This window comes from Apium graveolens, chromosome 5, assembly GCF_009905375.1.
Source record: "Apium graveolens cultivar Ventura chromosome 5, ASM990537v1, whole genome shotgun sequence".
Taxonomy (NCBI): Eukaryota; Viridiplantae; Streptophyta; class Magnoliopsida; order Apiales; family Apiaceae; genus Apium; species Apium graveolens.
The window spans coordinates 293,465,876-293,492,143 of record NC_133651.1 but is presented as its reverse complement, the minus strand read 5'-3'; the positions used below and the strand labels follow the sequence as shown (position 1 = coordinate 293,492,143).

The 26,268-nt window shown below is 37.0% G+C and overlaps 1 protein-coding gene across 2 annotated transcripts; it reads left to right on the top strand.

The window, feature by feature from the left end:
- Positions 1-4,553: 4,553 nt before the first annotated feature.
- LOC141661884 (uncharacterized) lies at positions 4,554-7,793 on the top strand. Of its 2 annotated transcripts, XM_074468896.1 has the most exons (4): positions 4,554-5,253; positions 6,149-6,443; positions 7,392-7,441; positions 7,539-7,793. In XM_074468896.1, exons 1-3 carry the CDS (start codon positions 4,895-4,897, stop codon positions 7,431-7,433), a joined length of 696 nt encoding a protein of 231 aa, XP_074324997.1. In that variant the 5' UTR covers positions 4,554-4,894; the 3' UTR covers positions 7,434-7,441; positions 7,539-7,793. The 2 variants fall into 2 exon arrangements, with proteins under 2 accessions (XP_074324997.1, XP_074324998.1); XM_074468897.1 differs by lacking the exon at positions 7,392-7,441.
- The last annotated feature ends 18,475 nt before the right edge of the window (positions 7,794-26,268 follow it).

The window sequence follows — 26,268 nt, the reverse complement described above, 5'->3', positions numbered from 1 at the left end:
GCGCAGCCCTTGAAGGCTCTTCCACCCTGACCTTCTTCACAGCAGGCGCACAATCTTCTTCGGAAGAAGTCTCCTCCTCCCCAGAGCTGGACTCCAGTTCATTCCTCTTGTGGCCTGAGCTCCCTGAAGGGCCGTCTTTGATCATATCAGCAAGCTTGTCAGTAACACCCCCAAGCTCCGGAACTCGCACATGGCAAGAAAAGGAGGACTGCTCGAGGACTTCTGGAAATTCATCTTGGATGGCCTCCACAGCAGCATCCCAGCCCTCTTTATAGCTAACTGGGATGTAGGAGGGCATCGTGCTCCACCATCAAGTCCTTGAACTCCTGGGTGTCCATCCAGCCGTCAAAGGCTTTATCCTTCTGAGCCTTCAGAATAACATTTTCAGCCCGGGCCGTTTTCAGGTCAGAAGTGGAAGAGGCCAGTTGAGCTTCAAGGGCCTCTATTCTCTGGTTGGCCTCCTCCAACTTCTTGTTAGCATCCTCCAGGCCAACCTTCCAAGCCTTAGCTTGGTGAATCGCCCCTTGGAAATGGGCGTTAGCCTGCAAGAGAAGCAGCAAAAGTATGAGAAAAGAAACGTAAAAAGGCAAGTATGAAGGGCATAGGAAAAGGACGTACCGTCGCTAAAGCCTGGGCTCTGAAAAGCTCATTCCCCTCTAAGTCCTGTTGAAGGAAAAAGTCTTGATAGTCCACCGGGGAGATGGAATGCTTAGACCATTCCTTGGACAGCGTCGTGCTACCAACGATTGAATCCTTGCCCCGGATCCCCCAAGCAGGTTGAAAATAGGCCCCTGGCCTCTGCTTGGTTCGCAAAACTTGGCTGAGGCCTTCCTCGCCTGGTTCCATTGCTTGGAGCAGGAATTCAGGGAAGCGGTCACCAAGGCGTGGGTCTTTAAAGACCTTTCCAGCCCGCTTCATCCTGGTTGTCTCCAGATCTTTAGGCTTGGTAGCCTCCTCAATCTTCTCAGCCACTGCTACAAGCGAGATAAGTTGAAGAATCAGCGGAATAAAAAATAAAGGAAATAAAAAAGAGGTAAGGAAGGAAACTTACTTTTCTTAGGGACGGGCGAGAGGCCGCGTTCTACCAGGACGGTCTCCCGGATAAGGTCCCAAGAATGGGAAGTCCCATTATCTTGCGTAAGGAGGTTGAAAGCTCTAGCCTCCTCCTCAGACAACGTTATATCATTTGGGCTCCCATCGACGGCCAGCCCAAAGGACGACCGAAATAGGGTGCCCCAATCTCCACCCTCCCAAACGATGAACAAAAAATCTTTCTTCCACCCCAAGTTGTTGTCAGGGATGGACTTCCCGTTCACAATGTGGGGAATAGTGGGGCGCTGGTTTAGAGAAACCCAACCTGGACTTTTATCAGGGCTGTTTTTGAACTGGAAAATTTTCCTGAAAATGGCAACGGAAGTAGGGACATTGTGCTTGGCACATTGTGACAGATAGCACAGAATAAGTCTCCAAGAATTAGGGGGAGTTGGCAAGGGTTGATGCCCACATCAGCCAGTAATAGAGGAATGAACGGATGAAAAGGGAGTCTGATACCTGCCCTTAGAGTATCCCTATAGACGCATAATGCGTCCTTCTTTCACTGGCAGGCCCTATCGGCCGGACCTGCAAGAACCAGCTTAAAAGGTTCTTTGATTTTGAAGCAGCTGCTCAACTTTTCCAGCTCCTTGGGATCCCGCAAAGCACTAATATGGTCGTGCGCGTCCAGATGCGCATCAGACGGGTACTCATCCCCTCTAGTGTTGATCATGTCGATTAAAGAAGTGTACCTTGATCGAATGGGGAATTCGTTGGACTTTCTAGCCACGTTCATTTTGGCCAAGCGAGTCATTTTCTTGTCAGCCATCTGAAAAGGGGGGGCACATAGACATGTTATCCTAAAAAAAAGCACATAATGGAAAAGAAGACACAAGAAGTAAAGGGAGGGATTTTACCTGAAGAAGCGCTCCTAAAAAAGGCTTTGAGCTCCGACTTGCTGTTATTGCTCTGAGAAACTTAGCAGGAGGAGAAAGAAGAAAAACTTAGAAATGAGAAAGTGAGCAGTAGTAGCCTCTCCTTACTCCTTTATATAAGAGGAAAAGGGAAGTTGAAGGGACGGAAGCCCATTAAGGAAAGAGGCCCAAAGAAAAAAGCCCAGAAAAAAGGAATATTCCAGAATAATTCCAAGGAATTCTAGAGAATTCCAAACCAATAAAGAGGCCCAGTAAGATTTAAGGCCCAATAAAGAGGCCCAATAAGATTAAAGGCCCAATAAAGAGGCCCAATAAGATTAAAGGCCCAATGAAGAGGCCCGGTAAAATAAGACCCAATAAAGAAGGCTAGGCCCAAATCCAATTAGGATTTGGAAAGTGTAATAACCTAAATTGTAGCCCTAAAAGTTGTAAGGCCCAATGAAGTTAGCTAGTGGAAGACCAGAATTCAGGTCGAACTCCAGGTCGTGAATCCTACCCGAAATCTTTCGAGTAGGCACCCGAAAATAACGGGTAAAAAAGACCAGAATTCAGGTCGAACCCCAGGTCGTGAATCCTTCCTGAAATCTTTCGAGCAGGCACCCGAAAATAACGGGTAAAAAAGACCAGGATTCAGGTCGAATTACAGGTCGTGAATCCTGCCCGAAATTTTTCGACTAGACACACGAAAACAACGGAAATAATAGGACTGGATTGAGGTCGAAGCTTCGACCAGGAATGAGGTCGAAATAAACCAAGTATTTTTCAAGAATGGGGTTTAAAACCTAGACTAAAACCCAGGTCGAAAATCGACTAGGATCCTGGTCGAAAACCAGTCGTGAATCCTAGTCGAAATCCTTCGACCAGGAAACATGAGAAACAGAGAGTTTTCGAATAGGATTCAGGTCGAAACATCGATTAGGATCCTGGTCGAAATCCTAGTCGAAAAGTTCAAGACCGGGAATTGAAAAGAGGGGTAAGTTTTCGACCTAGATCCAAGTCGAAAAGTTCGACTAGGATCCTGGTCGAATTCCAGGTCGTGGATCCTAGTCGAGCTCCTTCGACCAGGATTGCAAGATTGACCCATATTTTCGACTAGGATCCAGGTCGAAATTTCGACTAGGATCCTGGTCGAAAAAGGGCTGAAAATCTGAAAAATCCCAAAAAAATAATGATAAATTCCAGAAATTAAGGGAAAAAATCCAGAAAATTAAGAAAAAATCCCGGAGTCAAGGGAAAAATTCCTGGAAATTAAGATAATTCCTGAATAAAGGGAATAAAAGTAAATCGTTGTAAACGTGTAGATCGCTTCACACTTTACGCAAAACTATACCCAGTAGGGTAATAAGTGAACTTAACTTTCGCGAAATCTTATACGGTTTCTCAAAAGTTGGGGGGCAAATGATAGGGATGAATAAATCCTGATTACATAATCAGTTATTACAGTTTGGGCTCCAAGGCCCAATAAGAAGATGTATGACATTCAGACCAGAAAGGTTAACATATTGACCAGGCCTGATAGACCGGATCAGGCCTGATGGGACAAAGAAGGCCCAAAAACCCTGATTATTTATTAATTTCGTAATTAATAAATAAGGGAGAAAAATAGCTATTAAGATAAGTCCTAGTGGGGATATAAATCCTTGTAGATTGGCCTCAAGGGGACCTAAAAGGATAAGGAATCAGTTTCCTACTATCTAGGACTCCAAAGTCCATTCTAATTATGAGACTTGCCCACCAAGTCTCCTATACCAAGTCCAATTCAAGGACTCCCAACATCTATATAAGGGGTCTCACCCCACAAATCAGAACTACATTTTTTGGCTTGATTCTCTAATTCACAGAGATACGTAGGCATCTCGTAAAGGCAAAATTAAGCTACGAAACACGAGAGCAGCCATTAAAGGCCTTGACCTCACGTACCTTAGTAATAAATACAGCAATTATATATATTAGTTTTTTATCCATAACAAATGTCTACCGCAACCCCTCTTTTTTGATATTGCGGTAGAGTCAAAATGTGTTACCAAAATGACATATATAATTAAAGATGATTTTTTTGAATTTAACTAATTAGTAATTTTTTACATAAAAATGAAATAATAATTGAAATATATAGTTTATTTATTTTTAGAAGTTAATAATATTAGTGCAGTGATTTAAAATATTATAATGATAAATTGAACATTTTATAAAACTTAACAAGACACTGGTGGATTTATTTACAATATTTTTATATATTTGAATTTCTTCATTTTTCATAAAGAAATATTGAAAACAATATTAATTAGTGTAGTTATATTTGAAATACATATTTTATTTATTTTTTAAAAATAATAATATTAGGGTAATTGAAAGTTTAAAAACTTATCAAGTCATTAGTGGATTGATTTACAATATATATAGTTAAATTTATTTATTATTCATAATTAAATGTTAAAAATATTATTTAAGAACAGAAAAAAGAAATAATTAATTAAAATAAATAAATGCTGAGGCGGGGGTTGAAAATTGGAAGCGGTAAAACCGCTTGCTTAAAAAGTTTAGATAAAAACTAGAAAGGGGCTTGAATACTAACACTTAAACACACACCCTCGCACTCAAGCACCCGCATCTCTCTGTCTTGTCTCAAAATTAGGGTTTTCATCAGAAGATTTCGGACTTCAAAATTTGGGGATTTTGTTTGAGGTTACTTAGGTTTTCGATTGGGGCTATATAAGGTTTCAATTTCCACTCTTTAAAAAATATGTTCAAAATTTTGGGGAAATCCAAATCAAGACTTTAGGGTTTAAGCTTGGTTTTGGTTCGAAATCAACGGATTAACCTTGATTTATTTCAATTTTATGGTATAGCCCCCCTCTCTTTCTCTCGTGTAAGCTTCCAGAGCTCTCCGATCTTGACGCCCTCTCAAATATTTGTACATATCTAAAATGGTGAAGTTAGCGTCAATACGTGATAGCCGAATATACGGGACACTACAAACCCGAAACAGATGCGAGTACATGAACGCGGAGCTATATATATTTGCAACAGTAATGTTACTAGGTGGTTTTGTTGCACAGTTTTCTATGGAGCCCAAATCAGGTTTAGTTGTGATACTGATTGGCCTTGGGCTGGTAATTCTTGTGAATAGTCATGATTTGGTGGCCCATCTTGCTGGAATTGATTATAGGCTTTTTGTGTTGATGGAACATGACTTGCAGCTGGGCCTTGCTGAGTTTGTTGTGCCTTTGGTCCAGTCTATTGGGACACTTCTTTCTTTTTTGGCTATACTTTTATATTCATTCAGGTTGGTACACCAATTCTGTTCTCTCTCTATATAGTTATTTATTTAATTTCACATTTTATTTTAGCAAATGATTGTAGTTATTTGAAATTGAAGTTGACAATTGATTGTGATGTAATTTAGGTCTGCTAACTAAATGCTAAATATTTTGTTGTAATAAGTTTTAGTACCTTAAGAATTTGGATCACTATAGTTCTATAGGACTATGACTATCTAGCCCGATAAGGAAATCTTTAGAGGGTCGGGGCCCCTTAATTTTTTTTATTTTTTCGCTTTTAAAAGTGCCCCAACAATTGAAAAATATAATGATGTCGTGCCAAAATATACGCCGCGTCCCCGGGAAACTAATTCTTGCGTCCGTCCCTGCCCGGGTGCAATATATCTTTGATTGTCAGCCGCATTTTCGTTCATCACAAGCTCGCATCTGCCTAAAAATTTGTTGTTTTTGTAACTGTCGTGGAAAATGATTTGAATTTATCTAATGATATACAATTTATATTATAGGATTTTCAGCAGAGTAAAAAATACTAACAATGTCAAGTTGTACTTATGATTGATGTGGCGTGCTATTTAAATCTGTTTGTAAAGAGGAGGGGTTGTTCGATTAGGGGAAAATTGTAACCTTGTATTATTGTATTTGTCTTTGATAATACGAAAACTTATATACACGCAAGAATAAATGGGATATGGTTACTATAAATTGAAGAAACATGTAGTGAATATCATCATATATGTCATATATTATCGTATGTCAATAAAGAAGTGTGGCACATTGGTTAAAGAATAGAATGATCCCATAGAACATGAGATAGGTTATTTTTCTCCTTCATATTAACTACGATCTCAAGACTACTTGTGGTGCTCTGATTTTAATGTACGCATGTCTATTTCCCAATAGATGTGTTAGGTTTGCAACTGAGGTAGCTGAAGTTCAGGATCTTGGCATGTTAGGTCATGGCAGTGGAGAAGAGATTGGGACCTATGTTGAAAAGTTGATGAGTAGTGAGCTTTCTGGAAATGTGATAGATATTTGCCCTGTTAGAGCTCTCACCTCAAAACCTTTTGCTTTCAAGGCTCGTAACTGGGAGTTGAAGGGTACGGAAAGCATTTATGTTATAGATGCAGTTGGTTCTAATATTCGAATTGATAGTAGAGGTCCAGAGGTCATGCGAATTGTCCCGTGGTTAAATGAGGTATAAGACACTACTCACTGAATGATACTATTATGGTTTTCTTCACTTACTTTTGACTGCATTAACTTATGATTTTAGATCGGCTATATGTATATATATTTCTATTTTGTATGTAATGGAAAAAACATTAGAAAGAAAACTATACAAAAGGTGATAGGAATTCAAAATGATTACACGAGATTCTAATCGCTTATGAGATTATTTTTCTTTCTCTTTGGTAGGGGAGATTTGCTACTCCATAAATGAAAATGATGGCTTTGAGTTCTCTACTTGCCACTTGCCAATAGTATTATATTCTGATATACCAGTATCTGCATTTGCCATTTATGCTGTGATATTTGACATGCTTTTGTTCAGTGAAGTTTAAATTATATTATAAACCAAATTTCCGTTATACTCATTCACCATTAGAGGCCTTATTTCTGTTGGACACAATTATTCAACAATCGAAATTTATGTTTGTGCTTTCATTATCATAATCCCATTAAGTATATCACTTAGAATTACCATAAAAAGAGGTTCAAAAGGTGATCAACAGCTCAAGTCTTGTGATTTATGGCTACCATGTTGGAAAAATCTGCACCCCAAGTGGCTGTTACTATACAGAGTTATAGCTTTTTTCGTACTGATGGTATTGCTCTTGTGAACACTGGATAACATCTTTGTGATGTAGACACACTTCCTCTAAAGTCACGTGATTCTTTGTTCACAAGGTCCAATTTGCATGGTAGCACTGTGCCACTAAAATTTCAAAGGAAACCAAATTAATCAAACACTAAGCACAGCTTGTCTGTTTGTGCAGAGTATGGGTATCTACTATTTCATGTCGGGCATGCATAACAACAATTTGGTGTTATCAGGCACTATTAAATTGATAAAACAACAGTTTAGTGTTATTCAATTTGTTTTCTCTGTTATATTTTTTATGTGTTTGATTCTTTTCATCAGGTAAGTGGATCTTCCATAGTGAAATATTATGCAAAGCACTGACCCCTTATGTAAAACCTTTTTCTTAATCTTTTATAAACTTAGCATTTCTTTAATTAGCTTATGTTGTAATAGTATTGAGTAGATAGTGATGAATTTTGATTACAGGTATGCGCTAGACGTGAATGTTGAGAGAGAAAAAATGTTATTGTCCACAAGAAGCTATTGAATGTGGCGCATGATCCTACTACTAGAATTGATAGTTCAAGATTATTTATTTTTATAAATTCAGTTTGTATTATATTGTTTGGAATTTATGAGATGAACATGTAATGTGGGATGGTAGTATGGTGATGGTGAAGGTAGTTGTGTTTATTTGTGATAACTGATGTTATGGTTGATGGATTGGTTGATTGTGTTGGTTTTAAGACTATGCTCTTATTTATGGGCTTGCCAATTTACAAACAGTCCCTTGCATTTTTTTTGTAAAAGCGTTGCAATAGGTCTTTATAGTAGTGTTAAATGTTAATAATCAGTGTAAAATGTTGTAAAAAACACTAAAAATGTTACAAAAAACATTAAAAAAAGTTACAAAAGGGTTGCATCAATACCCCACATGTGGGCCCCACAAATATTGTACAAATAGCCCAAAACCTGTTGTAACACTTTTCAAGTCCTATTGCAACCCCGTTGGTGTTGCAATAGCATGTTTCTGTACTGGATAACCAAGGGTTGCAATAGGGTGTCCCCGGGGTTGCAAAAAACTATATTACAACGCCTAAAATTACAACCCCGAAAAAGAGTCGCAATAGCCTTTTTTTTTGCCTTTAGCAACGCTTTTTTGGCCTTTAGTAATGGTTTCTTGGGGTTACAGAATCCAATCTATGGCGTAGTGGAAGTATTGAAGATTTCAGTATGAAAGTAACACAATAAGATTTTAGTGTATTAGTATTGATTGAAGATAAACAGTGTTAGAAGCATAAGAATCTAAAAAATTGAAAATAGGGTATAGACAAAGGTTAAAGAAGACAGCTATAGTCTTGAAGTTATACTCACTTAAAGGAGTTCATTTATATATTCAAGCGCGTCAGTGAAGAACAGTGAATGAAGTATTCAAGATTGTAGTAGCAATGAAGACGTTGTCTAAGTACCAGAAAAGATTTCAGTCAAAGTATAATTATTTATTGACAGTCAGTGTTCAAAGCGATAAAGTTGTTGCAAGATTAACAATGTAATCAAGGATATAATATAAAGACCTGAATCGAAGTTTGTCATCTGTGAATCAGACCAGTTACACTAGGAGTCAGCGGTTTGTGAAAGAAAATTGTTAGGAATATGTTGAGAACTTGATGATAAGTAAACAAAACACCTTAGTAGATTTAACTTAGTGAATTTTGTAGCACCCGATGGATGATCTCGAAGGATGAACTTTATAGTCCCGACGGATGACAAATTGACATCCATCGAGTGAGTAGCTTATGTAACAAATAAGTACTGTAGCACATTTCTGCAGACAACATGTATTAGTCAAGTAGATTGATTAGGGTTCAGTAAGTCATGTTGACTACTAGATTGATATGCAGAATAGGTTGATTAATTGTAAATATGAGATGTCTTGTAATTCTGTATAAGTGAAATAGAGTCAAGTGGCAGACATACTCCCGACGGATGATCTATAAGACTCCCAACGGATGATCAACAAAGCTCCCGACGGATGACAAACATAGTCCCGACGGATGATCAAATTCAAATAGTTGTTGACAGTTACAACACAGTCACATCTGTTGGGTATTTACAAAAGGATTGTGGCAGCCTGTTAAGCAGGAATTTGAGAAAAAAGAAGCATTACAATTTCCATGCAATTGTGAAGATATTTAAAGATGCTGGAATAGAGTAGTGAAGTAGCATGGAGTTAGACTAGATATGTTTTGTTTTATTATCTTGTCTTATTGTCATGTAAACTTTGTGATATATAAACCAAGTGTAGCAAGTAGAACAATTAACTAACCAAGCTTATTTTTCAGAATAACATATCAAGCTGTATTTTGTAAGCATTTCTCTATAGTTTAGTTGTTCAAACTTGTATGCAGCTGTGAGCTATTCAAAGCTTCACAGAGTTCTCAATTTGATATATATATATATATATATATATATATATATATATATATATATATGGTGGATACTTTCAAATCCACCAGAAAGTTTTAAAATCTTGTGTTTTTATTACTTAGTGTTTTGATTTCGATCACTCTTTTATTCTGTACCATTGTTAATCAAACACTATTATATTCATCAAGTTAGAACATTCTTTAAATTTGAAAAAGAAGCCAGAATTACATTCAACCCCCCCCCCCTCTGTAATTCTTGTTGTATTATTAGGGAATAACAATTCGTATCAGAGCAAGCTCTTGAAGTACAAAGAGTGTAAAGATCACAACAAACAACAAGATGAACAAAAAGGATGTTGGAGTGAAGATCCTATTTCTGGACAAAGATAACTATCACCACTGGAAGGTGAAGATGCACCAATATCTTCTTTCCCAAGATGAGGCCTATGTGGACTGCATAGAGAGAGGTCCTCATGTACCAATGAGAGCTACAACTGGCAATGAGCCATTTGTTCCAAAATCTAGGTATGAATTGTCAGACCCTGATATTGAGCAAGTCAGGAAGGATAAGAAGGCCATGAATATATTGTTCAATGGAGTTGATGGTGATATGTTTGATAACATCATTAACTGTAAAACAACCAAAGAGGTTTGGGACACAATCCAGATTATTTGTGATGGTATTGAGCAAGTAAGGGAGAACAAGATGCAGCTACTGATTCAGCAATATGAACATTTCCACTGTGAAGAAATTGAGTCTCTCACTGATATTTTTAGTAGATTTCAAAAGCTACTAAATGCTCTGAAGTTGCATGGAAGAGTCTATCAAAAAAATACTCTAACCACAAGTTCCTTAGATTTCTTCCAAAGGAGTGGAAGCCAATGACAGTCTAATTGAGTAATTCACAGGATTACAAGGAGTTCACCTTGGAGAGACTGTATGGCATCCTACAAACCTATGAGCTTGAAATAGAGCAAGATGAGAGGATGGAGAAAGGAAGGAAGAAAGGAGTGTCCATAGCTCTGGTTTCTGAGTTAGAGAAAGAGAAAGAGATGAAGGTAGAAGTTGTTGAGTCCACATCAAAGGTCTGTGAAAGCAAGGGTAAAGGGCTGGTAGCTGATAATGAAGATCAATTGAGCCAAGATGACATGGATGATATTGATGAACATCTAGCATTCTTATCCAAAAGATTTGCCAAGCTCAAATTCAAGAAGAATTTTGGAGCAGCTAAGTCAAACAGAAACATGGTTGATAAATCAAAATTTAAGTGTTTCAAATGTGGCTTGGCGGGTCATTTTGCCAGTGAATGTAGAAAGTCTGATTCCAGCAAAAAGAAGTTTGAGTCTGTTGATTATAAACAAAAATACTTTGAGTTGCTCAAACAAAAGAAAACGGCTTTCATCACACAGGAGAATGATTGGGCTGCAGATGGAGTGGATGAAGATGAAGAAACAAGTTATGTCAATCTTGCCCTAATGGCCAAATCTGATGAAACAGAATCAAGTTCTTCAAGCAATCAGGTAATCACCACTAACCTAGCATATTTATCTAAAACTGAGTGTAATGATGCAATAAATGACATGTCTACAGAATTATATCACCTGCGTGTTACACTTAAGTCCCTCACTAAGGAAAATGCTAAAATTAAAGAAAATAATTTGTTTTTAAGTGAGAGGAATAATGTGCTAGAGTCTCAGTTTATTGAATTTGAGAAATTGAGAATTGAGTGTAGGATTGCGAAGGATGAATTAACTGAGTCCTTGAAGAAAAAAGATATTTTAAAGAAGCAGCTTGAACGAGAACAGGAAGTGATTAAGGCATGAAAATCATCTAGAGATGTCCATGCTCAAATCACTAAAGTTCAAGGTATTGAATCCTTTTATGATGCAGCCTGGAAGAAGAGTAAAGAGAAGCTTGGGTCCAATTTGGTTGAAGGATTGTTTATAGATGTGGACTCGACGGATAATCAAAAGGATTATCCGTCGAGTGACAAGGAGCCACATCCGTCGGCTGTGAGTAAACCAGTTAGCAAAGCTAAGCAAGCTAAGTTGAATGAGAAATATGGATCAGTTTCTAAGAACTTTATTCCAGGTTAATCAAGTCAAGTCAGGAAGGAAAAGAAAGTTAATTTTGGTCATCTGTCTATCAAGCAATTGAATGACAGATAAGAAAAGATTGAGGTTAAAACAGAAGCTAAAAAGAAAAATAATAGAAATAGGAAGTAGGAATTGACAAACATAACAACTACACACCTGATAAATATGCACCAAGAAAAATCTTTGTTAAATGTGGTAGTGTTAATCACTTGTCTGTTAATTGCAAACTTGATATGCCTACTTCCATGTCTGCACCCTCTTCTTTTCCCAACATGACTGCCATGCCTACCATGCCTACGAATGCTATGTCTACTCAGAATATGAATGCACAATTTGCTAATATTCCATTTGCATCTAATCCTTATTATGCTACATTTAGTATGCCTCAAATGCCATTTAGCATGCCTTATTGGAATAACATATTTGCAAATAGCATGCATTTTCCTGTTAATCAAAATATGCATGATAATTCTATTTTAATGACTGGTTTCAAAGGTCCAACTCAGATGACTAAGGATGAATCAGAAATTCCCAAGTCAAATGAGATCAAACCTAAGAAACCAAAGAAGAAAGCTAACAAGGCAGGACCCAAGGAAACTTGGGTACCAGAATCAACTTGGTTTGATTTTGATGTGTGCAGGGAAACAGAAAGAATCTTTGATATCTGGATAGTGGTTGCTCAAGACACATGACTGGAGATTCTACCCTGCTCACTGAGTTCAAGAAAGAGCTGGCCCAAGTATTAATTTTAGAGATGACAACAAAGGTTATACTTTGGGATATGGCTTGATTTCAAAAGATAATGTCATCATTGAAGAAGTTGCCCTAGTAGATGGTCTCAAGCATAATTTTTTGAGTATCAACCAACTTTGTGATAAGGGCAACTCAGTTACTTTCAACTCAGAAGCCTGTGTTGTGACAAACATAAAAAGCAACAATGTGGTTCTCACTTGAGTGAGAAAAGGAAATGTGTACTTAGCTGATTTCAACTCATCTAATGCAGAATCAGTAACTTGTCTTCTCAGTAAAGCAAGTCAAGATAAAAGTTGGCTATGGCACAAGAAGCTGTCCCATCTAAACTTCAAGACCATGAATGAGCTTGTCAAGAAAGAACTGGTTAGAGGTATTCCTCAAGCAGAGTTTACTAAGGATAGATTGTGTGATGCCTGCCAGAAAGGAAAGCAGATTAAAGCATCATTTAGAAAGAGGCTTGATTCAACAATTGAAGAACCTTTGCAATTATTGCACATGGATTTGTTTGGACCAGTCAATGTGTTTTCTATCTCAAGAAAAAGATTTTGCCTAGTAATTGTGGATGATTTCTCAAAGTTCTCTTGGACATACTTTCTAAAGTCAAAAGATGAAGCTAGTGAAATCATCATCAATCACATAAGGCAAGTCAACAATCATCCTGACTTTAAAGTAAGAAGAATCAGGACTGACAATGGAACTGAGTTCAAGAATTCTGTGATGAGATCATTTTGTGAAGGGAATGGGATTATGCATGAGTTTTATGCAGCAAGAACTCCACAACAAAATAGAGTAGTGGAAAGGAAGAACATATCTCTTATTGAAGCTGCAAGGACAATGCTTGAAGAATCGAGATTACCAAGATATTTTTGACCTGAAGCTATGAACAGTGCCTGCTACACTCATAATATCTCTTTGGTTAATCAAGCAAAGTGCATGACACCCTACTAATTGTTCAAGAATAGGAAGCCAACTCTAAATTTTCTTCATATCTTTGGCTGCAAATGTTATATCTTAAGGAATCAAACTGATCAACATGGAAAGTTTGATGTTAAAGCAGATGAAGGAATCTTTGTTGGATATGCTGTAGGAAAAGCATATAGAGTATACAATCTAAGAACCAACATTATTATGGAATCAGTACATGTTGTGTTTGATGATAAAAAGATTGAAGAACTACAAGATGGAGATTTCCATGAAAGCCTCAAGTTTGATAATGTGGAGATGGTTAGTGATGATAGTGATGATGAAAGTGATCAAGAAACAGTGACTAAGGTTAATGCAGAAAAATCTATAACTAATGAAGCACATAATTTAACATCTGTCGAATTATAAAATGCTTCATCCGTCTGGAGACAATCTGCCTTATCCATTGGGAGACAATCAGCTTCATCCGTCGAGATACAAAGTGCATCATCCGTCGGAATAATGAGAGAAGCTGAGAGTCAGAATAGAATACCTACAGAAAGTGCCCCTTTCTCAAATCAGAGACTCACAAATTCATAGGGAGTTTCTCATAATTAAAACTCAGTCACACATCAAGACAAAAATGAGGCCTCTTCATCTAGAACTAATCTACCTCAACAAAGAAAATGGACTAAAGATCACCCTTTCGAGCTCATCATTGGTGATGCATCTTCTAGAGTTCAAACAAGGAAAGCAACTCAAGAACAATGTCTATATAGTAACTTCCTTTCTAAGGAAGAACCAAAGAAGGTTGAAGAAGCTTTGTTGGATCCTGATTGGATTTTAGCTATGCAGGAGGAGCTAAACCAATTTGAAAAAAACAAGGTACGGAAGCTGGTACCCAAACCTAAAGGAAAGATCCAATTGACACCAAGTGGGTATTCAGAAACAAGATGGATGAAAATGGCATAGTGGTTAGAAACAAAGCTAGATTGGTTGTTAAGGGCTACTGTCAATAAGAAGGAATAAATTTTGATAAAACTTTTGCTCCTGTTGCAAGACTTGAAGCCATCAGAATTTTCTTAGCCTATGCAGCTCATGCCAATTTCAAGGTCTATCAAATGGATGTCAAAAGTGCCTTTTTGAATGGAGATTTTGAGGAGGAAGTCTATGTCAGTTAACCTCCTGGTTTTGAAGATATAAATTTTCCGGAATATGTCTACTATCTTTTGAAAGCACTTTATGGATTGAAGCAAGCACCCAGAGCCTAGTATGACACTTTATCAAAGTTTCTTTTGGAAAATCACTTCACAAGAGATCCTGTTGATAAAACTTATTCTTCAAAAATGTTAATGGCTCTAGTATACTTGTTCAAATTTATGTAGATGATATTATATTTGGCTCTACAGATGAAAAACTTTGCAAAAAGTTTACCAAATTGATGCAAAGTATGAAATGAGCATGATGGGAGAACTAACTTACTTTATTGGTTTACAAGTTAAGCAAGTTAGTTATGGAATATTCATTAGTCAAACTAAATATATTTATGATCTTTTAAAGAAGTTTGATCTAATGGATTGCACATCTGCAAAAACTCTCATGGCCACTGCAACCAAACTTGAATTAAACACTACTGAAAAGTCTGTGGATATTTCAAGCTATAGGGGCATGGTTGGCTCACTTCTGTACTTAACAGCTAGTAGGTCATATATAATGTTTGCTACTTGTCTTTGTGCTAAATTTTAGGTTAATCCTAGAGAATCTCACTTAGTAGCTATAAAGAGAATTTTCAGATATCTCAAGGGAACACCAAAACTTGGCATTTGGTACCCTAGAGATTCTAGTTTTGATCTAACTGGTTATTCAGATGCAGATTATGCAGGTTGTAAAATAGATAGAAAAAGCACAACAGGAACCTGTTAATTTCTAGGGAACAAGCTTGTGTCCTGGTTCATTAAAAAGCAAAATTCAGTTTCTACTTCTACAACTGAAGCTGAATATATTGCTGCTTGTAGTTGCTGTGCACAGATTTTGTGGATGAAAAACCAATTATTGGACTATGGTCTAAGGGTGGACGGAATTCCCATTTTTTGTGATAACACAAGTGCAATTGCCATCACTGAAAATCCAGTACATCATTCAAGAATAAAGCACATAGACATCAAGTACCACTTCATAAAGGGAACATGTGATGAATAGTACTGTGGAACTTTATTTTATTCCGAGTGATAAGCAACTTGCAGATATCTTTACCAAGCCACTTGATGAATCCACCTTTTCAAGGTTGGTAAGTGAGTTAGGTATGCTTAATTATTCTTGAATCACTTCAGATATTTTTGCAAGTTATAATGCATCCAGAAACTTAATTAATTTTTCTGTTTTGGATGAAATTTTGGCTAAGTCAAAATTTACATCCCGACGGATGCTCATTATCCCTCAAGTTTTATCATCCGTCAGATTAATATTTATGAATAAAAATCAATTACTTTTCTGGATTATTTTATAACCCGACGGATAATTGTTTTACTCTCATCCGTCGAATTGTCTCAATCTTAGCCGTTAAAACTCTGAACATTATCCATCGGGTATATTTATAGTTTGTAAGTATAACACGATGGATAATTAACAGAATTTTGTCAGTTTATTTATTTTAAACGGCTATTTTGGGCTATTTTGATTGGTTATTTTATTTCACTTTATTATTTTTGACAGTTTATTTATGAGATATTATAAAAGCGGAATTTATTTTTATTATATTCTTTTATCATTCTCAAATCAATTGCTCTAACTCCTTTCTTCTCCAAAGCAAATACTTTCTCTGCAAATTTCCATACTTTAATAATGGCACCAGTAGTCAATATCATGTCCCAGTCTGGGTTCATCTATGGAAAGAACAACTTCGTAGCTCTTGTGAACAAGGAGATTCCACAATCTGGAGATTTTCACAAAATGATGGACTTTGTGAAGGAATGCAAACTCAGTTATGCTATGCTGAAATCACCCACAATCTACTATGAGATTGTGGAGGAGATATGGACAACAGATGTTTATCATTCTACTGACAAGACCATAACTTTCACTCTCAAAGGTAAGCAGTTCTGCATTAATAGTGACATTATCAAAGCATGCTTTAAATTTCCAGATTACACTACTATTGTTCCACACACTGATGATAATTTAGTTACCATGCTTAATTCTATGGGCTATGCACTTTCTACTTCTAAGTGAGATTAGGAGGCTAGGTCTTAGAAAGGAATGGAGTTATCTGTGTGATGTGGTAACTAAGGTATTTTCTGGTGAAGTGAGTAATTTTGATTCTGTTAACATTGTCATGCTTAACATGCTTTATATGCTAGTTACTGATAAGTACTTTAACTTCAGTGACATGATCATGTTTGAGTTAGGTTATAAGTTAGGGGAACTTAATAAGAGAGGTAAAAGTGTCTATTATGCTAGATTCTTTATGATGCTAGCTAACCATCTTATTGAGGATATTGCTGTTGAGAACCCAACCGACAAACTGAATTGTTGGGTTCAAGAAAGGAGAATCAATGCAGATCTCAACAGAGCAAGTTACCACAAAGAGGTGTCCCTCTTCTACTTTCCAATCATGGAGGGCCCTTAGGTAAGTGAGGTAAGCACCACTGTCTCTACTCTTCCAACCTCACAAATTTCTTTGCCTTCAAGAGTAGCTATGGAATCTGTGTCAATGACCCAACAGATGCCTAACCAAGCTACCAAATCAACAACTTCACAATCCAAAGCAAAGAAAGCCCCCTCTGGTTTCTTTCAAAAGAAACCAGTTGCAAAAACTACCAAACACAAAGAGGGGAGTGTGAAGGAGAGTGAGTTAGGTGAGGGACAGGGTGAAAATCAAAGAAACCCTAAGGATAAGGCTGGTGAGATTAGTGTAACCAAGCCTAGCCACACCACAGTTTCCCAACAAAATGTGGTTATTAATAAGGAAATCAGCTCATTTCTAGTTCCATCATCCCAAAAGGATGTTACTATTGAAACAAGCTCCCAACCAGGAGAACAGGCCAAGAGGGTTAGGGACACAAGTTCATCACAAACTTATGCTAGAAAGAAAAGATCTAAAACCCTTAGGGATGCACAGGGAACACACACAGTGCAAACTGGAGCTAAAGACTCAGTCATTGCACCATCTCAAAGTCAGCTTGATGTGACTCCAATAAATGTGAAGTCACAGCCAAAATCATTGATAATTGAAGCACCTGAAACACCAAATTCACCCACACACTCACTGGATGTAGACATGATTCATACATCACTTCCAAATTCTCCATCTTTAACTCTATTGGAGAAGCAAAAAATCCAAGCAAGTGAGCATCATCTCTTAGATGATTTGTTGGCTCACTTGCCAATTCTTTCTGAGTCTATTGAGACATCTGTGCCCAAATTTTCATCAATTTGCACAGAGTCTACAATAGTCTCCACTCCAAACTCATTCATTTCTTCTATCCCAGTGGATATTGTTCATCCGTCGAGTAGTGATTGTATCCCGACGGATGTGCCTAATAGCAATCATCCGTCGGTACTCCCTGCACAACTTCAAATCCCAACAATTGTCACATGTGCAGATGACCTACTAGTAGTATAATCACTCTTAGGACTGAGGGCAGGGAGTGAATTGAGTGAGAGGCTGGGTTGCTCCCTGGAAAAAGGAGAGGAAATGAGTGATAAAATACAAACCATTTCTTCAGGTCTGGCAAAAGTGAGTGAGGGGAGTTCCACCTTAGTAGGTGAAGGTGAGGGTGTGAGGGTGGTGAGCCAAGGGGATCCCTTGATGCAAGAACATAGAGAAAAAGAGAGAAATACAGGTACATGAGAAATAAGGATGGACATCATTATTAGTGAGTCAATGAATGTCAATGATGCATACAGAGAGAAACTATCTCAGCATGATCAAGCTGTCATAGATTCCATCTCTTTGGATGCTGAGGCATTTACTCATCCTGTTCCAGCATATCAACTTTTTGCTGGACAGGGTAATAAAAATGCAGAAAAGATGTTGAACTTGGTGCATACTACTCAATCAATGCAAAGAGCAAAGGATGCCATCACAGCCATGCCACCTAGAGCTAGTGATGATGTTGACTATGGCACTAGTTTATTTAAAGTATGTACATTTATTTCTGGCCAGTTTATTTGAGAATCATTTGAATGTTTACATGTTGTCTAATATTATATATTGTGAACAATCTAGTATCAAATGGGATAAAAAATATTAGATTGTTAAATACGGTTATATAATATAATAAGGTTCACAGCACAGGTGGTGTTGGACAATCCACTGGTATGGCTGTAGTATTATTTAGATTAGTTTATATTGACTAATAAATAATACTAGTATACTTTGTGTATATTGAACATGATCAAATTTAGAATTGTTCCCTTAATACTGATTAAGAAGGAGAACTAAGATTCTATGTTATTATTAATGCTTAGGTTCTTAATCCGGAAATAGTAATTGACATGTGTATATTATTTACATGCTTTAATTTATATATGAAATAATTCTTTTGAATTATATCATTATATTTTGGGTGATGGAATTATATACATGGTGGATATTATTTATTGAAGGAATCTATGTCCTGATAATATTCGGGTTAATGATGTCCCCTTGAAAGCTCAAAAAAATTTAATTATGTGAAACCCTGCAGGTGGAATTTATTCTGGCATAATTAAATAAAGGTTGAGTGGATGATCAAAGATAAAAGATATTAATTATATAAATTATCAGTAATTTATTTAATTAATGGACATATGATATTTTAAACATGGGGAATTTAATAAGCAAATAATATTGGAACCGAATTAATTAAATTACGGTATTAGGAAAGGTAGTGTAAATATTAATTCTTTAGTGGATTGAATTAATATTTAATTACATTGGGCTAGGCTCAAGATGTAATTAGAAGGCCCAACCTAATTGTCCATGGTCCCTATTGTAGCCTATATATATTCTTATTCTCTTCTTGCTTGGGATTGTGTGAAAACATATAGTAGCCACCAAGGAGCAAGAAGAGAGGATAACTTGAGAAGACGGAGGCCACACTTCGCTCAAGGGAATTTGGGAATATAATAGAAGAGCGTGGAATCAACCATTAACAAGATAATCCTCTTTTCGTAATCTTTATCGTAAAACGTAGTAACACCCTAAGTCCGTGGTTCCCAACAATTGGTATCAAGAGCCTGGTAATGGGTTCTACGTTTTATGATATAATGTCCATGTCGTAATTATATATGCGTGTATATAGTGTTTTGCTTGTATTGTTTTTGATGCAGGTTGTTAATCCACTATTACGGCCATGTATATTTTAATTATGTATTTGGATCCCACGTGGTTTAATCATGGTTAATTTTTGTTTTAGTTTCCACGTGGTTTAATCGTGGTTGTAATTTACACGAGGGTTGATCGTGTTAGAATAGATTTTACAAAATTAGTTTTGTATTAGATCTATTTTTTTTGTAATTGTTCCGGGTATTTTGTAACAAGTTATGTGCGATCGGAAATCAATTCCGGTAGTTTTTTGTTCCGCTGTGCGATTACAAGGGGCTGTTGTTGATGTTTGGATCGAACAAAATCAAAATAAAACTCACAGAAAAGCAACAGGTGCGCGCACGCTGCGGCCGCTGCGGCAGCTGGGGCTGCTGGGGCCGCTGCGGCAGCTGGGACTGCTGGGGCTGCTGGGGCTGCTGGGGCTGCTAGGGCTGCTGGGGCGCGCTTGGGGCAGATTTTTTTTGAGAGCTGGATTTTTTTTCAAGGGCCATAATAGTGGAAAATTTATTTTAATTTTTTCCATTAAATTTTAATTATTGCTTTAATTTATTGATTATGCGTGTCGTTAATTATGTGTGTAATTCTTTTAAAATTGCATGTTTAACTTAATTAGGACGACATGGACATAAAATTTATTTATTGCTTTAATTAAATGTTATATGTTGCTAAAATTATGTGTGTATTTTGAATGCATGATTAGACATAATTATAACAACATAGGGCCCCATTTAATTTTAAAATTCCTCAATTTTAATAAAAAAATAAAATTCTAAGTGGGAGAGGGAATTAATATGAAATTAAATTCCCATGGTCTCCATTATTGGTTGTAGGTAATTTAACATAAAGACGAATATAAATTATATATACGTCACCCATCGTGGCATGTAATTTATGGTGTCTAGAATGTTATAGAAATTACTAAAACAAACTTCTTAAATTAATAAATTTTGAAAGGAATAAATACGGATTTTCTTTATTTCTGATTTGGGGCGATTTTGTCAAAAACGGGTTCATCGAACTTGTAAGGCTGTGGGTTTTAAGTGAGACCGATGTGACTCCTCCACTACCTGGAAATCAAACCATTGATGAATATTGAATTGAAGTATTCTATTCAAGGCAAAATTACGAATATTGGAAGGTATACACGCCACTTATCGTGGCGTACCAAGTTCCATAGATTTCGAATAATTTAAGATTTGATGATGGTATACACTTAGCTATGAAAAATAATGTAGTCCACCCCAACGTGGCATATTGTTTATTAATAGGAGCGAAGTAACATTTAAACAAAATTAGGTGGTATACATGTCACACGTCGTGGCGTACCAGAAGCTTATGGTGTTTAGATGTTAGTGCATTAAATTTTAATAATTTAGATCTTAATAATTAATGCACCCTTATTTATGTGATGTTTTTATGCATGATTCTCAGGATAAAATGGGCTTTAATCCACTATTCACCACACTTAAGGATAACAAACTTACCGGACCTAACTATATTGAATGGAAACGAAATTTGGACATTGTGTTGACTGCTGAGGAGTACAAGTTTTGCACTTATGAACCCAAGCCTGAACAGCCTGTTGCTGATGCTCCTAAAGATGAGAAAGAGTATTATAAACGGTGGATTAAGGCTGATGAGATGTCGCGATGTTACATTCTGGCAGCAATGTCGGGTGTTTTGCAGCATCAGCATCAGTCTATGGCCACTGCTTCGGATATGCTCTTTAATCTCAAGGAACTTTTTGGAGATCAGAATAGGGCTGCTAGGCAAGTAGCCATGAAGGCTTTAATGAACATTCAGATGGCTGAAGGCACACCTGTAAGGGATCATGTTCTTCTAGATGATGTCGCATCTGAATGATATAGAGATCCTTGGTGCTGAACTTGACGGGGAAACCCAGATTGACATTATCCTTATGAGCTTGTCCAAGAGTTTTGAGCAGTTCCGCTTGAATTACAACATGAACAAGAGGTAGTATAGTCTCGCGGAACTGCTGACAGAACTTCAGGCAGCTGAAGGATTATTTCGGCAAAGTGTTCAAGTGTATGTGGCTGAGAAAGGTTCTTCCTCTAAGCCGAAAGGTATTAAGAAGAAGAAAAAGGCTCAGACACAGAAAGCTGTGAAGGCAGTGGAAGTTCAGGGTGGTATGAAAAAGCCTAAGGGAAATTGCTTCAGATGCAAACAGTCAGGTCACTGGAAACAGGATTGTCATCTTCCTAAGAAGACAAACAATACTGGTATGTCTCTTTCTCTAGTTACAGAAACATTTATAGTGGCTATATCTACGAGCACTTGGTGTGTAGATACAGGAGCCACTGATCATGTTTGTAATTCTATGCAGGGGTTCCAGCTATCCAGAATGCTTAGAGATGGTGAGATATACGTGTTCATGGGAGATGCTACGAAAGTAGCAGTAGTTGCAGTAGGAGTTATTCATTTATCTTTTGGTTCTGATAGGATTTTGGTTTTGAATAATTGTCTTTATGTACCTTCTTTTAGAAGGAATTTAATTTCGGTTTCTAAACTTGCTTTGGATGGTTATAATGTTTGTTTGGATCGTAATGTTTCTATTATGATGAATAAACGAATTATATGTTCTGGTACATTGCAAGACAATTTGTATATAATTAATCCTAGTCAACTTGCACTGCAACTGCAATTTAGGGAATTGAACAACACATCTTCTAACTCTACTAAAAGAAAGGAACCTTCTAGTTTGAACCAAACATATCTTTGGCACTTGAGATTATGTCATATTAACTTGAGGAGTATTCAAAGACTGGTAGTAGACGGGCCTTTAAGCTCATTGGCAGTGGAGCCATTTCCAGTTTGTGAATCCTGCTTGGAAGGTAAAATGACTAATAGGCCTTTCAAGGCAAAGGGGAATAGAACCAAACAAGTATTAGAATTGGTTCACTCTGATTTATGTGGACCCATGAATATCCAAGCAAGAGGTGGTTATGAATATTTTGTCACTTTCATTGATGATTATTCTAGATATGGGTACGTTTATTTGTTGCGCCGTAAGTCTGAGTGCTTTGATAAGTTCAAAGAGTACAAAGCTAAAACGGAGAAGCGACTTAATAAAAGTATCAAGTCACTACGATCAGATCGTGGTGGCGAATACTTGCTTAGAGAATTTAGGGAATATTTATCAGAAAATGGGATAGAATCCCAGTTAACTGCACCAGGCACACCCCAGCAGAACGGTGTAGCAAAGAGAAGGAATCAGACTCTTTTAGAGAGTGTTAGATCGATGATGAGTTATTCGGATTTACCCAAGTCATTTTGGGGACATGCCTTAGAGACAACAGCTTATCTTCTGAACTTAGTACCTTCTAAGTCGGTTCCTAAAACCCCCTTAGAATTGTGGACCGGGGATAAACCGAGTCTAAGACATATTCGAATATGGGGTTGTCCAGCACATGTGCTGAAAAAGAACGCGACTAAGTTAGAATCTCGTACAGAAGTAAAGTTGTTTGTAGGCTACCCCATGGGAACGAAAGGATATTTATTTTATAGTCCGAAGAATCGGGATGTCATTGTTAGCACCAATGCAAGATTCTTGGAGGAGGAATATATAATGAATCACAAACCCATGAGTAATGTCATTTTAGAGGAACTAGTGGGAGGGACAAATAATACCCATGAAGCTGTAGTACAAGTAGAACAACCACAACATAATGTACAACATGTCACTAATACCTCACCAGTGCCTCGTCGTAGTGGGAGGGTTGTTCAACAGCCTGGTAGATTCATGTTTTTGGGAGAGTCTTCAGACTTGGTCCCTGGTGAACATGATGATGATCCCCGTACATACGAAGAGGCAGTACAAGACAAAGATGCAGATCTTTGGCAAAATGCGATGGAAACTGAGATAGAATCAATGTATTCTAATCAGGTCTGGGAGCTCGTGGAACCACCCAAAGGTATAAAACCTATTGGATGTAAGTGGATCTACAAGAAAAAGAGGGGATTAGATAAAAAGGTGAAAGCCTGGAAAGCAAGACTTGTTGCGAAAGGGTATACTCAGAAAGAAGGTATCGATTATGAGGAAACCTTTTCACCGGTAGTCATGCTTAAGTCAATCCATATTCTTTTATCTATAGCAGCTCATCTCGATTATGAGATTTGGCAAATGGATGTCAAGACAGCTTTTCTTAATGGAAGTCTTGAAGAAACCATCTATATGCAGCAACCAAAAGGATTCATTAAGGAAGGCCAAGAGCATCTGGTATGTAAGCTTAAGAGGTCTATTTATGGACTTAAACAAGCTTCTAGAGACTGGAATATTCGTTTTGATCAGGCAGTCCAGTCATATGGATTTGATCAAAGTCCAAGCGAATCGTGCGTGTATAAGAGAAGTGAAGGTAATGCAATGGTTTTTCTAGTACTATATGTAGATGATATTTTACTCATTGGAAACAATGTTGAGATGTTGTCATCAGTAAAGGCATGGTTGTTCAAACAATTTGACATGAAGGACTTAGGTGAAGCGGTATACATCCTTGGGATCAAAGTTATAAGGGATCGCAAGAAAAGGATGTTGGCTTTATCTCAAGAGCCCTACATTGATGAAGTATTAGCTCGTTTTAACATGCAGAACTCCAAGAAAGGTTTTTTACCTTTTAAGCATGGAGTTGCTCTATCTAAAAAGCAGTGTCCTTCGACACCTAAGGATATAGAGAGCATGAAAGCAGTTCCTTATGCTTCAGCATGTGGAAGTTTAATGTATGCTATGTTATGTATGAGGCCTGACATCTGCTTTGCTGTAGGCATGGTTAGTAGATATCAGTCGAACCCAGGTCAGGAACATTGGAGTGCAGTAAAAACTATACTCAAGTACCCGAGAAGGACTAAGGAGTATATGTTAATTTACAAGGCCTCAGATCTATTTCCTTTGGGATATACTGATTCAGATTTCCAATCAGATAGGGATAAGAGGAAATCAACCTCGGGATATGTTTTTACTTTGGGAGGTAGAGCCGTTATATGGACGAGTGTAAAGCAGAAATGCATTGCAGACTCCACCATGGAGGCCGAGTACGTGGCGGCCTCTGAGGTTGCCAAGGAGGCTGTATGGTTCAGGAACTTCCTTTTGGACTTAGATGTGGTACCTAATTTGCCTAGGAGCTTGACGGTGTATTGTGATAACACTGGTGCTGTGGCAAATTCAAAGGAACCGCGAGACCACAAAGCAGCTAAACATATTGAACGTAAGTATCATCTCATATGAGGAATTGTAAAGCGAGGGGATATAGTTGTGGCTCACATATCATCAGAAGATAACCGAGCAGATCCTTTCACAAAGAGCTTGCCAACCAAGGTTTTTGACAAGCATATGGAAGCGATAGGAGTCAGATGGATGGACACATAGATTTTTATGTAATAGTGGATTAAATAAACACTGATGTACACATAGAATATTTTGAGTATAAGTGGGAGATTGTTAGTGTATATTGAAAATATTTATTTGAAGTATGTACATTTATTTCTGGCCAGTTTATTTGAGAATCAATTGAATGTTTACATGTTATCTAATATTATATATTGTGAACAATCTAGTATCAAATGGGATACAGAATATTAGATTGTTAAATACGGTTATATAATATAATAAGGTTCACAGCACAGGTGGTGTTGGACAATCCACTGGTATGGCTGTAGTATTATTTAGATTAGTTTATATTGACTAATAAATAATACTAGTATATTTTGTGTATATTGAACAGGATCAAATTTAGAATTGTTCCCTTAATACTGATTAAGAAGGAGAACTAAGATTCTATGTTACTATTAATGCTTAGGTTCTTAATCCAGAAATAGTAATTGACACGTGTATATTATTTACATGCTTTGATTTATATATGAAATAATTCTTTTGAATTATATCATTATATTTTGGGTGATGGAATTATATACATGGTGGATATTATTTATTGAAGGAATCCATGTCCTGATAATATTCGGGTTAATGATGTCCTCTTGAAAGCTCAAAATGATTTAATTATGTGAAACCCTGCAGGTGGAATTTATTCTGGCATAATTAAATAAAGGTTGAGTGGATGATCAAGGATAAAAGATATTAATTAAATAAATTATCAGTAATTTATATAATTAATGGACATATGATATTTTAAACATGGGGAATTTAATAAGCAAATAATATTGGAACCGAATTAATTAAATTACGGTATTAGGAAAGGTAGTGCAAATATTAATTCTTTAGTGGATTGAATTAATATTTATTACATTGGGCTAGGCTCAAGATGTAATTAGAAGGCCCAACCTAATTGTCCATGGTCCCTATTGTAGCCTATATATATTCTTATTCTCTTCTTGCTTAGGATTGTGTGAAAACATATTGTAGCCACCAAGGAGCAAGAAGAGAGGATAACTTGAGAAGACGGAGGCCACACTTCGCTCAAGGAAATTTGGGAATATAATAGAAGAGCGTGGAATCAACCATTAACAAGGTAATCCTCTTTTCGTAATCTTTATCGTAAAACGTAGTAACACCCTAAGTCCGTGGTTCCCAACACTAGTGAGTCTGCAGATTTCTTTGGAGATAATGATGATGATAGTGAAGAGCTCATGGACATAGAGGGAGAAGCAGGCCCTAGCTCTAGATCAAACATTCCTTCTTGGGTGTTTTCTATAGAGTGTGATGAGCATCATTTCTAGACAACTCTTTTTCACATCATTCAACAGACACACAGTGCTCTTC

What these genes read in the sequence shown, in the direction of transcription:
- LOC141661884 (XM_074468896.1), top strand. Translation starts at nt 4,895, where the DNA reads ATGGTGAAGTTAGCGTCAATACGTGATAGCCGAATATACGGGACACTA. An exon ending in ATACTTTTATATTCATTCAG is followed by an intron (nt 5,254 to 6,148) that starts GTTGGTACACCA and finishes ATTTCCCAATAG; the next exon opens with ATGTGTTAGGTTTGCAACTG. An exon ending in TTGTCCCGTGGTTAAATGAG is followed by an intron (nt 6,444 to 7,391) that starts GTATAAGACACT and finishes TCTTTTCATCAG; the next exon opens with GTAAGTGGATCTTCCATAGT.